Source organism: Montipora capricornis, chromosome 9 (genome assembly GCF_036669925.1).
Source record: "Montipora capricornis isolate CH-2021 chromosome 9, ASM3666992v2, whole genome shotgun sequence".
NCBI classification, from domain to species: domain Eukaryota; kingdom Metazoa; phylum Cnidaria; class Anthozoa; order Scleractinia; family Acroporidae; genus Montipora; species Montipora capricornis.
Genome location: NC_090891.1, coordinates 33,042,720 through 33,054,902, shown reverse-complemented (window position 1 = coordinate 33,054,902; position 12,183 = coordinate 33,042,720). Strand labels below are relative to the sequence as shown.

Here is a 12,183-nt window from a genome sequence, read left to right as displayed (position 1 = left end):
AGATAATAACAAAAGCATGTCATGAATAAGCTACAGTATAATGAATAACAAAGTCAACTGTACCAGGGTTACCCTGACACAAAATAAGAAAACAGTTTATTTGTTTATTATAACAATGTACTTACACTACATCCGGTCTCTTGGGGGGTGGAGTTGGTTTTCCAGCTAAAGTAAAACAAATTTAACACAAAAATTCATTCAAGGTATTAAAGAAGGAACGTGATTCCTTACGAGCAAATACTACCACGTAACTGTGTGGGTGTCATAGCATCTACATGTAGCATGACCTTGAATTTTTGAAAAGAAAAATGGAAACAAGGTCTTTACCTTGAGGCAAGCCATTTCCTTGCTCAAGAAGCAGATGCATTGGTCAAATTGACCACTAAAAAAAGCTTGGAGATTTACGGGAGTGTGACATCGTGGGACTCTTTTGGTAGACAGTACATGTTTGTATTCAACTCTAACCACAGACATGAGCAAATGGAGAGAATGATGCTGATGCATCAATTCTACATGCCACTTGCAGGGGAAATGCTAATGCTATAGGATGCACTGAGGCTTAACCTAATAGTTAAATATTTAGTACTTTTTGTAGAGGCCAATAAATATCGTCCACAGAAAACTCTAAACCAGCACAGGCTGTTTTAATTTCTCATCAAAATTGCTGACAGATTGTCCCCTATATTTTTCTTTTGTCATCAAAAAATGCATGGTGGAACTGGATGAAAATAACAATATTAAACTACCATCTCTTTCTCTCCAGAAATCTCTTGGTGAAAGGGGTGCCTTGCCTTCACTCTGAGGAGTTGAATTTGTGCTTGATGGGTCTGATACACTGCTTAGATCCTCTTCAGAATCTGCAACCAAGGAGAGGACACATAAAAAAACAAACAGTCAAGCCCTTTAACACTGTCAGTGCATAAACAAATCCACAGCCAAATAGAAATTTAAAACTATTTTAAAATTATTCTTTAATATGATAGAGAAGTCAACCTTGGCAGTCACACCAAGATGATATAAAACTACCGCTGGTCCATAAAAAGCTACAGAAAATGTAAACTCTGCTCTGTCCAAACGTCAGCACTCATTTTATAGGCATGTCTTAAGAGGGGTGACTCTTAACTACCAAACTGTTGCTCTGGACCCCTTCAAATAGTCATTTCTTTAAGTCATTTAACTCCACAGTTATCCTTTTTTGCCAAGCAAGTTCTATTTAACATTCCTTTGTATGGTTCGACTTACAACCACATTTGGTGAATCATGTAACCAAAACAGAAAATGCCTAAAAACTCAGGGAGTTAACTATGTTTTTCACAAATTCTTAACACAACAGTATTAGAAGATTCTAACAGAAAATCTGTAGCACGGATTTTAAAAGAAATTATTTCTGAAAAAATTATGTCATAAGGCACTCATTTGATACACTTTTCAAAAGATCTGCTCCATTTTTTGCCTAAACCAGCCAGACTTAGTATTTTACTCTGTCTAATGCCAGACGATTTTACTTGTCAACGGGGAACCCATGGGAGTCCATGGGTTAATCACTCACTGAAAAACTATGTCCCCATCTAAGCTTTAGCTATTAGTAGAACAGATCTTGCCATATTTTGAAACTGAAGAATGGCAATTTATGTACTGGATCTCACTTACTTAAAGATTAATCAATAACCCCAAAAGTAATGAACAGTCAATTTCTTGTTATGGGTATAAGCTTAGTTAAACAGAAAGTGTAGGTAAAACGTTTTTGATTGTTACCCAGTTCTCCAAATCGGTACCAAAGGAAATGAATGGAGAACAGTGCGAAGAATGTGTATAGTGATGTTCTAGTTTACGGACTACATAACTTGGGCCTGATATACAGCAGCTGAATGGATCAAATTACCTGACACAATCATGGCTTTAACTCTTGGCCGGGCAGCAGGAGTAGGTTTGTTACTGGGTGGGGGTGGGGCACAATATCCCTTGGGAGGGAGGAGTGGCTTGGAGGACGTAACATTTTTGTTGTCGAGACATTTTATTCCTGAGTCATCACTGTTTCTTTTCTTGGGCAAAGGTGTTGACTTGTCATTGATATCTGAGGAGTTTTCTGAATCATCCTCCAAGAAAGGATTTGTACTGACTGGCACAGAATTTGTGGAGTTGGGTTTGTCTTTGATACCATCTGGACTATCAGGTCCAAATATCTGTGGAGAAACAATAACACAACTGTCACTGACTGTGATATTACGCAGCAAAGAAGTTCACCTATCTGCAAGGACGCTGAAGCACTAAAAGTTTACAGAAAACCAAACACAAATCACAGTGAAGTAGCACAGAAATGCAGGTATTTCCTATCATCCACTTCTGGTGTCCAAGGGGGCACTCATGTGGGCAAAAGGGTTAAACATCCTTCTCGGAATGAAAGTTGGAATAATAGAGCAACTTCCCCATAATATCAGTGACTGTCATTGATTCTTTAATAAACCTGCATGTAGATTGTTTCAGACTTACTGTGCTAAATTCCTTTATAAGAAGTTCAATAACTATGCTCTGATACTTTAAATTCATGATTGCTGCCATAGATTCTTCTCTCGACTTCATCAGTGTTGGACCAAAGACAACACCAAGGTTGCTTGCGGCCATAAGATTCTTGTTGGAATGGGCAGCAACTCTGCAGGTCAAAAAATAATTATAAACAGTTTATTGGCTACCTTGAATCTGACTGCCAAAGAACAAATTATTTCTTGGAATCACACAACATACAGATTCTTCGAGAATCGGTCAGCCACAGCCAGTTCCTCAAGTCTTTTTGCATTATCCACATTGATGCCACTTTCCAACCACAATAAAATTAATCGGTTCCAAGCATTTTCCTCTGGGCTGGTTTAAGTGGTGTTCTGATTAGTTATACATGTAGATTGTGTTTTTGTTACTGGAGGTCAGACTGCAACTGGAGCTGGACACAGTTCCCTGCGATGTGTTAGAAAATACCGTATTTACCCTTGTATAAGTCGACCCCCCATTTTTGATGGCAAAAAAAGCAATTTCTTAATTTCTTTGTTCAATCTTACTGGGACAATAATCTTGTATTCTTCGATTTCTGGAAATGTGGATACACAAAAAAATCAGGGCCTCAAGCGCTTAATAGTTTTGTGGTTCAGCAGTTGTTGTATGTGCCGGGAAATTTTGTCCTTGAGTTTCAAAAAAGTTCGCAGAAAATCGAATATGTAAACCTCAAACTAACCTGTTTTGTTGTTCAACGATAAAGGGCTTTAGAGGATAAGCACAACATCACAGAAGCAGGAGTCAATCTTTGAAAATAACTTGCTAACAATGCGAAAATGTGCAAGGTTTAATTGGTCCTTGACTTATCATTTCTCATATGACAAACAAAACAAAACTCATAAACCAAACAATACGAAGTTTGCAAAAGCATTTAAATCAGCCAGGTTTGTATAAAGAATAAAAAACAATCATTACCAACCAGCATTTTCACACAACACGAGTTACACTGCTTGCACGCAAACACGAGGTATTGTGCCAGGCTACTAAGCCGTTGAATGATCGCGTTTGTTTGAAGAAACAGAAATGCCTTTTAGAGCTTTGCGCCTTTGAAAAACGAAAATTTCCAGTGTCTATTTCAAATTTGTGCTTGTGAGTATCTGCAACATATAGATTTGGACAAATCCTTTTTCATTTCAACGGGAATTGCTTACATTCATTTTGAAGTCTTTTGTCATTTTTGTCTTTTGTCGGCTTTGTCCACTGCGTTCGTTATGCCCAAGACAACATTATTATGTTAATTTTGAATAAATTACTTAGCTGGAACTTGGCTCAAGATCTTTGACCCGTGTATAAGTCAAGGGCGATTTTTGGAGCTTCTTTTGAGGCCATAAAAGGTCGACTTATACACAGGTAAATACGGTACTTGTAATAAATTTATCGTCCTTATTCCTACATGTATACAAACTGCATTGAAGTGCTCATTTTCTAGAACTGTGTAAGTTCCTCACAAAAGGCCCAGCATGTTAAGTAATGTTTAAAAAATGCGCAGCAGTGTTTTATCGGGGTTTAAAAACATTAGGTGTAGCCGAGTGTTTTTAGACCCGATAAAACATGTGCTGCGAGTTTTTTGAACAGCTTCAAAAACATTCCACAAAGAGCGTGTCCCTCTGGACTCAAACAATGGTTCAAATTGTGAGAGGTAAATATTAGCATACAAGAAAAACAAGCTTTGCCTTATTAGACTAAGTACTCTTTATATAAAGAATACTAACGAGGAGTGTTTTATCAGGATATAAAGCTCATACATGTGACGTTTTATCAAGGTTTTGATAGGCTGTTAGGCTCATGAATTCTTAATGAGTTTTTGAAGCATTTAAAATATAATATAATAATTTTTAGTCTTTAGAATTTGGTAATATGATTTCACAAACGTCACAAAACTCTCCTCACCGAGTTAAATGCCTCATTATTGTCCTTATAAGACTTCTGTTTTCTTCTGGTAGACTTGCCACAAGAGATGTTAAGGCATCTACTCTCTTCTCAAAGGTGTCTTTTTCTAAATCAACACAAACACAAAATTAAATCAAAGGGGGCATACTGTTTGAGTGGACAGAGATCGACGTTGCTACAGCTGTAATCCAAGTTTCACCCCCTTAACTAGCCCCTATTGAAAAGTTAAATCATGTGGTGTTACACCAAATAAAATCCTCAAGTGTCTTCCTTAGAAGGGAAAGGGTGGAACAAAATTTGGCTAGCAAAAATGTTCTACAGATGAAAATCAAAGAATGAGAAAAAAAAACAAAATGTGAAAGGCATGGGACTGGGCTGGAACAACTTGATGATGGAAACATCCAGAAAATTTATTTAATGATTGTTCTCTAAGCCAGCTGTTACATGGCAATAGCCAACCGTATGAAATGACGACTTACTAACTGCATCCAAGAACTGTTCATGGTGATCGTAAGTAAACAAAGGCTCTGCCATGTTCCTAGAATACAGTAAACAAAATTAATGGCAACTAATTTGTGCACAACTTGCAATGTTCAATCACTTCCAGTAGACCTTGACAATGGCAGTACTTGTACAAATACTGTAAGTAATTTATGGACTCTAGATCAACTGAGTTGCTGTTTTCAAATATGTTCTCGAGAAAGTATCACAGTTTCTACAACAGAATTATTTCCTGATTTCCAAAATATGTTGAATTCCTTTAATTTTATGAATCTAGATTAAGCACTTACAGTACAAAGCCCATAACATGTATTTTACCATGCAAATGCTACCAGATGCTTGAGATTGTACAGAGATGAAAGCTCACATGATTTTTGTTTATTACATTACCTCAAATACTGCTTGAGAGCACTAGTGATTGTCTTGACCTCCCACTCGCAGTCCTCCTCCGCTAGGTCGATTGAGGAAATCTTCTTCTTGTCAATGCATTGAAGAAGGAGATTTTGAACTTTGGACCCCACACCAACAATTCTGTAAAGCCCCTGATCTGTGATACCTGAAATGTGAATTGATACAGTAAATTATTTCTGATCAATCAAATGTAGCTGGAGTGTTTTGAAATGGGTCCTATCTTGAAGGGTTGGTAGAAGGAAAATGTAACAAGGATACTACCTCTCTCCCAACGTTTCTCTTTTTAATCAGGAAAATGTAACAGGTGGAAGTTTGTAATGGCAATACGGTTGTTTGCTTGCATGATTTTTCAAACCTGGGAATGCTTACATCTGACATACAAACAGCTTAAGACTGACCTCTTTTCTCCACTGCTGAAATACAATTTGTGATGAACGTAAGCTCAAGGTCTTTAGTTTCCTCTGAAAACAAAAATTGCACATGTTAATTAATTTTCATCAAACAGAAGTCTGCCAAGACCATTACAATTTGTGTTTTTGATTAACCTCAAATAATAAAAAGCTATCCAATTGTCTTCACTTACTGTCTTTAAACTTTGGAATGCTATTGGAGTCCATATACACCTAAGAAAAAAACAAAAAAGTATAGTAAAATACATGTAAATGGCATCCAATAATGTTAATGCAAAAAAAAAAATTGTGTTAAAAGCCGATGTTTCAGTAACTTTATGACACCATTATAATGACTATTATGACTTCATTATAATGAAGATCAATATTATTTCTAAAGGTCTATAATCTCATAACAAAAGCTCAAAGATATCCTTTTGATTCCTAGAAACTGATACTTGTACACATTGCAGTTTGTAACCTTAAATTCTTGATAGTGGCGTCACTTAGACCCCAAAACAGACAGAAGTATAGCTAATAAATTAAAAAAAGAGCCAAGCATACAGGTTCCTTGCCATCCATAGCTTCCAGCCATGATTTTCTGTCTTCCTCATCTTGTGCTTGCAATAAAATGGGTTGGGTCCTAGTCATAAAGGGAAGAACAAAACTGAGTGACAAGCCTACATGTAGATAGATTGTCATAATAACTACGGGGTCCAATCCTCATAACCCCTTACAAATAATAAATTATTATTTGTAGGATGGAGGTTGTGAGGATTGAACATTAACCCTAGCCACATCAACACTCATGGTTGTACAATGTACACTGTACATGTAATATGACTTGGGATTAAGTTATGTGTTTGTAATGATACCTTCAAAATGCTTAGTAATCGTAGTCCTCTCAGAAAGGACACAATCAATCACAAGCTACATGCATGTGACAGCAGTAATGTACACTGCTGTTATGTTCTGTGCCCAAACTCTTTGAACAACTCCAATATGTATTGTCCTTGCCATTTTGGAACCATCCATCATGATTGGATTGCTGACCAGGCAAGACTTGATCAGCAACCATGTGTGTGGAATTATTGCAGCTGTTCTAAAAGCTTAGACTGGTCAAATGGACTAAAATAAGGTTTAAAGGTCTAAAGTTTATTAACCTCGCTTGTGGTTGGCTGTAAACTAAATCAACAAGTTACTTACAAGCATACATGTAAGAAAAATACTACTATTTACATACCGTAATAATATTGCTATCTACATGTAAATCAATGCGCTTATTTAGAGGAATGTGAATGGGTTAAATACTTTCAGAAAACTATCTACAATTAATTGTACCTTTCAAGCGCTGTTATTTCAAAGGTAAATCTTCTATCAATTGAGTCTGTCATTTTTCTGCAAAAAAATCCACATCCTATCATTACAAATATACTCAAATCTGTACACTGTTCCCAAACATTCCTGTACTTACCTGACACAGGATGTGACCACCATTGTGTCTGTTGATGCATTCTGAAACAAAAGGACAGGAATTATAAAAATTTTACCCTGGTTGACGGAACAAACAATTCCCAGGACAAGACAGGGTACTTCTTTACCAAGAACAATGCTGTCAGATCTAATCCGCTACCCATGTGGGCCTGTTTTTCCATTAGACTCAGGGTTTCTGATATTATGCGATGTTGCGATTTTGCATAGTAAACCTAAAATCGCATAATTCATGAAAAATCGTGCAATTTACGGAAGAAAAGAGCCAAATCTTGCTTCATCTTAAGTTCTCTGATAATTTAAACATTATCTCAAGGCATTTTAGCTTTCGAGACACCAAACATCATCTGGAATGAACGGACAAACTAGCAAAAAAGGAGTTCCATGCATTGTTTTACTTGTCGGAGACCTGGTGCTGGTTTCTGATAGCAACCAACTGTTCATTGGCACAGAATAAACAATCCATTTCTCTAAATAAACCAATCACAATCATTTAGATATTCTCTCAAAATAACGTGATACTTTCCAAGCAGCGTAAAAACTGCTGAATTTTCACTTGCAATGTGTAGCACTTTCTTTTACTTGAAGCAAACATCCTCATGGATAAGTTTGTAGCTACAATGTACATGTAAAATGCCGGGCAATTCTTCACAGGAAAAAAAATCACATGTTCCAGTAAATATTTTGGGGAACTTGACGGCTTGAAGTACATGTACCTTAAAGGAATGCTTAATGTTGACAATGGTCTGTTTGTTCTTCGTGCAACATAGTGACGTTTGTGGTGGACAAACTCCCTGAAGCTGGGTCTTGCGACACAAGAAATGGATTGTGCTAATAACTTAATAACTTAAAAACTTATATAGTGCATGCTTCATGACAGAATGATCGCATGCTCCCCTTAGACAAAACAAAACCACGGTTAAATTCGCTAAAATGAAATCATATAATTTGCCGCATAATTTCCAATTTTTTTCACACCCTATCAGAAGCCCTGAATTTAGTAGGGCTAACATTCCAATGGATTAATGTAAATAACGATACACTGTATCACTAAAATGACACTCTAATAGATTCCCAGAACAAGGGAAACAAACTTGGTGTGTCAAGTTACTACTATACCAGGGTTTTGAGAGCAACTGGCTGCAAGAAAAAAATCACCACAAACTTCATTTTCTCTGCCAGCTTCTCCATTCATTATTACATGAACAGGAATTTCCCCAGTTTTTTCAATGTATCTTTTAAGTACAGTCATTTGACTAGGCCTAACATACAGTTGTTGACTACTGGGCATTATACAGAGGAATCTTAATTTGTTTTCAGATTTTACCTTATTAGCATGAGCAAATCACTTCTGACCAACCCCCCAAGAAATCAGTAGCAAGGTGCAAAGCTAATTATTAATGAGGTGAAAATGTAAAGAACGGCCTGTGATTCTACTGAACACCAGCTGGCTGGAGGCAACCAGTTTGCTCTTCAAAATGTGCAGCAGAGGTCAATTGGGTACCCCAAAGACCAGAGCAGAACTTAAAAACGTGGCACAACCACATGCAAGCACTTAACCATGCCACCTGCTTATATCAGCTATTGTATTAAACTGAAAGAACTAACTACCACAGCACAAATTTAATAATAATACACCTAAACTTACGAGTCTTCCTTGTGTTTGTGTGTAAGGGATCATCGTAAGAATCTTGTTTTCCTTAGTGTACATGCAGTAATGCTTGTTCCATGTGGTACCCAGGCCTCCTAAAGTGCAAATAGCCCAGATTTGATTTGATTTGATTAGATTCCTATCAATCACTGACATCATTAGGAATCTGCTGGTATCAACCAGAGAAATTATTATAGTACTTAAGTATTTAGTAAAAAGGAGTATATGAAAACTGCTATTATAGCTAGTCCAAACATCTTACGATTCAGCAATGGATATTATTTCCAACAAATGTGATAGGGTGATCCACACTACATTTAACCATACGCTAGTGAAACGTACTGTACACTAAGTTGCCAAAGACTGTTGTCTTTTTGTAAGGCTCAAAAAAGGAAGCTGCATTAGTGACTCTGTTGCTTTGCCGCTCCTTCGTGTTCTCAGAAAAACCCATATGACAATGTCATTGCATGTGACAAAGTCACACACTAGCAGCACAGTTGAGAGGCCATTACAACTTAAGATAAATCATGACAAATTGATTTTCTGGCTGACCTTTCTTTTGGACCCCAAGATATCCTTGTCTTGTATGTGCACCACTATATTGGAGCTCCCCACTTTGTGCTTTCTGCAATAGATGAACAAGTCAACAGTAAGGGGTTTCTTTAGTAACAATGGTGTAGCTTTTTTGCAAAATGGAGCTCATCAAATAATAGACAACAAGTTCATGTGCCTTTCAAGAAAATGCAAAAATTCTTATACAAATTACTGTAGAAGCCTTGCACATAGAAAACGACTTCAATTATTATCAAATAATACTTGGTATACATTCAGGGTGATACAGTAGGATGCCCTAAACCCAAGATTTGCATCACTAGTTGCAACAGTTTTTTTGGAGATATTTTCTTTCAAGATCAAAGTTATTAACATTAAATTTTTAATTAAGGAGGCAAAAACTTGTCACAAACGAATGTGTAAGAATTCTGGAACAAGCTGTTGACTAGACTATGCGTGACAAAGTAAGGGACAACGGACATCATCAAACCATGAGAAATTGATACCAAAAAATCATTGACCATAAAAATATGAATTTAAGACAAAGACATGCCTGTTGAACTCGACTCATAAGACTTTCTGCTTCCTCTTGTGTGGTGTTAAATCGTTCTCTTGTCTAAAATGAAATTGGAGAAGCAGCAGAGGAAAACGTAAAAAACACACATAATCTGCCAATGTCAAACTATTTTCTTTTCTTATAAAAGCAAAACTAAATAAAATTATCACTAAATAAAGCAAATTAACAGTTTTAAGTAAACATTATGTTGATTTCATTGTTCACGTGGGGAAAACTTGCCAAGAAAGGTCTAACAGTCCACTTACATTTTGAAGTCTAAGCTGGAGCTCTGTCATATATTCCATGTAATCATTAAATACTTCATGACCTAATGAAAAAACAAAAATCAACATTATAAGAGGAGAATCCAATATTAAGATGTTCCAAGGGCATTAAAATTGTATTTATTATTAAGTCTAGTATAGTTTTCTGTAGCTTGCTGAGCAAAATGCCCTTTCCTCTAAATACATTGTCATGACATGAAGTATATAATTATCACTGCTAACCTACCAGTATGAAAGAAGGTCATGTGCCCATACATAAAAGATAAAAGCTGAAGAAAAAAAACACAAGCCAAAAATAAGAATGGCGATATTAATATAAACTACAAGTACATCAACAACAAAGGATAAGTCACCATGAAGATGTATTTTTTGATGGTGACTTTGGATGACAAAAAAGTCTGAATGTGCCTTTGCAGGAACCGAACCTTTGACCTTCCAATCACAAGGTGATACTCTACTTTATTATAGAGCTGTATCTCTCTGATAGTATGCGTGCTGTGATTGGCTAAATTAGCACTTTCTTCTACTTGAAGCAAACATCCTCAAGAATAAGTTTGTAGCTACAATGTAAATGTAAAATGCCGAGCGATTCTTCACAGGAAAAAAAATCACACGTTCCAGTAAATATTTTGGGGAACTTGACAGCAAGAAAGTACCCCAAAGGAATGCTTAATGTTGACAATGGTCTGTTTTCTTCGTGCAACATAGTGACGTTTGTGGTGGACAAACTCCCTGAAGCTGGGTCTTGCGACACTAAATCTGCAAAATTAGCCATCTCTGATTTCAATTTAAAATGAGGCAACAAATGATGTTTCCATCATTCATTTGTGTTCCAATATCTTCTTCTTATAGAGCTGTATCTTTCTGATAGTATGCGTGCTGTGATTGGCTAAATTAGCAGGTCCTATTCTACATTATTATATGGTTCTGTCTCACGAGAACTGGGAACTACAAAATTCACGAATTTGATTGGCTAAAATCGATATTGACCGCTGTCTAGATTTTCCCATCTAGACCGGTAATGTTTTGCGGTGAAAAGATGCAAACTAAAATGCAAAAGTATTGAGTATTTCCTTCTACCAATATTTATTTATGGAAGTGCCAAACAGCATGATGACAAAAGAGAGGATGAAAAGCAAACTTTGACAGAATTAAGTTCAGCTCATCGCCACTCATCGCCATTCGTAAGCAAAATGTCAGTTAGTACAAACCAGTTACATTAAACGAATTAAATTGTTCTTGTTGGCCATATAATAAACATCTTATTAACCGAGCTAGGTCGGTCTGTATGGGAGAATCTTGACCTCGGTCGCTGGTACAGACCTCACTGCGTTCGATCTGTACTGGCGACCTTGGTCAAGATTCTCCCATACAGACCTCCCACTCGGTTAATAAGAACTAAATATGGACCGCTAAATTTAAAATTTTGATAAAGCATTCTCTAGCAAGTTTTTCATGTCGTTTCGGTCACATAAACTTGTAAAACTGTTTGTACCCTTCAAGCAACTATTTCAAACAGCCAAGAAGAGTTCATTTGTCGGATTGATGAACCTTCAGCTTGACGTCAACAAGTTTCATTTTTCCATGAGGCTGATTACCACGGAGACTTAATAAACATCTTACTAACCTCGTTTTCTTGGTCCGTACTGTAAAATTACGGATCCTCAATTTTTCTCGTTGATTTATGACCCGCGTGCTTTGCGCTTGGGCCATAAATTAAATGAGAAAAACTTGGTCTGTAAGTTTACACTATGGACCTCAAACTCGGTTAGTAAGAGGGATATACTGAGCTATATGAGACTTGAAAGAGCTCGGCCATTATTACTACAATTAGGGACAAAACCACTACAGGCACTCCCTAAAAAAGAGACCTTTTCGTTCCAGGTGTGAATTCTCTGATCCACTCTTGCCATA

General features: G+C 36.7%; 1 protein-coding gene across 1 annotated transcript in view; it reads right to left on the bottom strand.

The window, feature by feature from the left end:
- Positions 1–12,183, bottom strand: part of LOC138015307 (rho GTPase-activating protein 26-like) — a 31,100-nt gene that overhangs the window by 5,248 nt on the left and 13,669 nt on the right. Inside the window, exons 7-23 of the mRNA XM_068862292.1 lie at positions 10,496–10,538; positions 10,252–10,313; positions 9,983–10,045; positions 9,430–9,502; positions 8,875–8,972; positions 7,210–7,250; positions 7,077–7,133; positions 6,300–6,378; positions 5,930–5,969; positions 5,745–5,807; positions 5,326–5,491; positions 4,914–4,972; positions 4,435–4,540; positions 2,491–2,650; positions 1,883–2,183; positions 747–857; positions 126–165 (exon numbers count right to left, since the gene is read on the bottom strand). Of these exons, the coding sequence (XP_068718393.1) occupies positions 126–165; positions 747–857; positions 1,883–2,183; positions 2,491–2,650; positions 4,435–4,540; positions 4,914–4,972; positions 5,326–5,491; positions 5,745–5,807; positions 5,930–5,969; positions 6,300–6,378; positions 7,077–7,133; positions 7,210–7,250; positions 8,875–8,972; positions 9,430–9,502; positions 9,983–10,045; positions 10,252–10,313; positions 10,496–10,538 (1,562 nt within the window). The remainder of the gene's footprint in view (positions 1–125; positions 166–746; positions 858–1,882; positions 2,184–2,490; positions 2,651–4,434; positions 4,541–4,913; positions 4,973–5,325; positions 5,492–5,744; positions 5,808–5,929; positions 5,970–6,299; positions 6,379–7,076; positions 7,134–7,209; positions 7,251–8,874; positions 8,973–9,429; positions 9,503–9,982; positions 10,046–10,251; positions 10,314–10,495; positions 10,539–12,183) is intronic.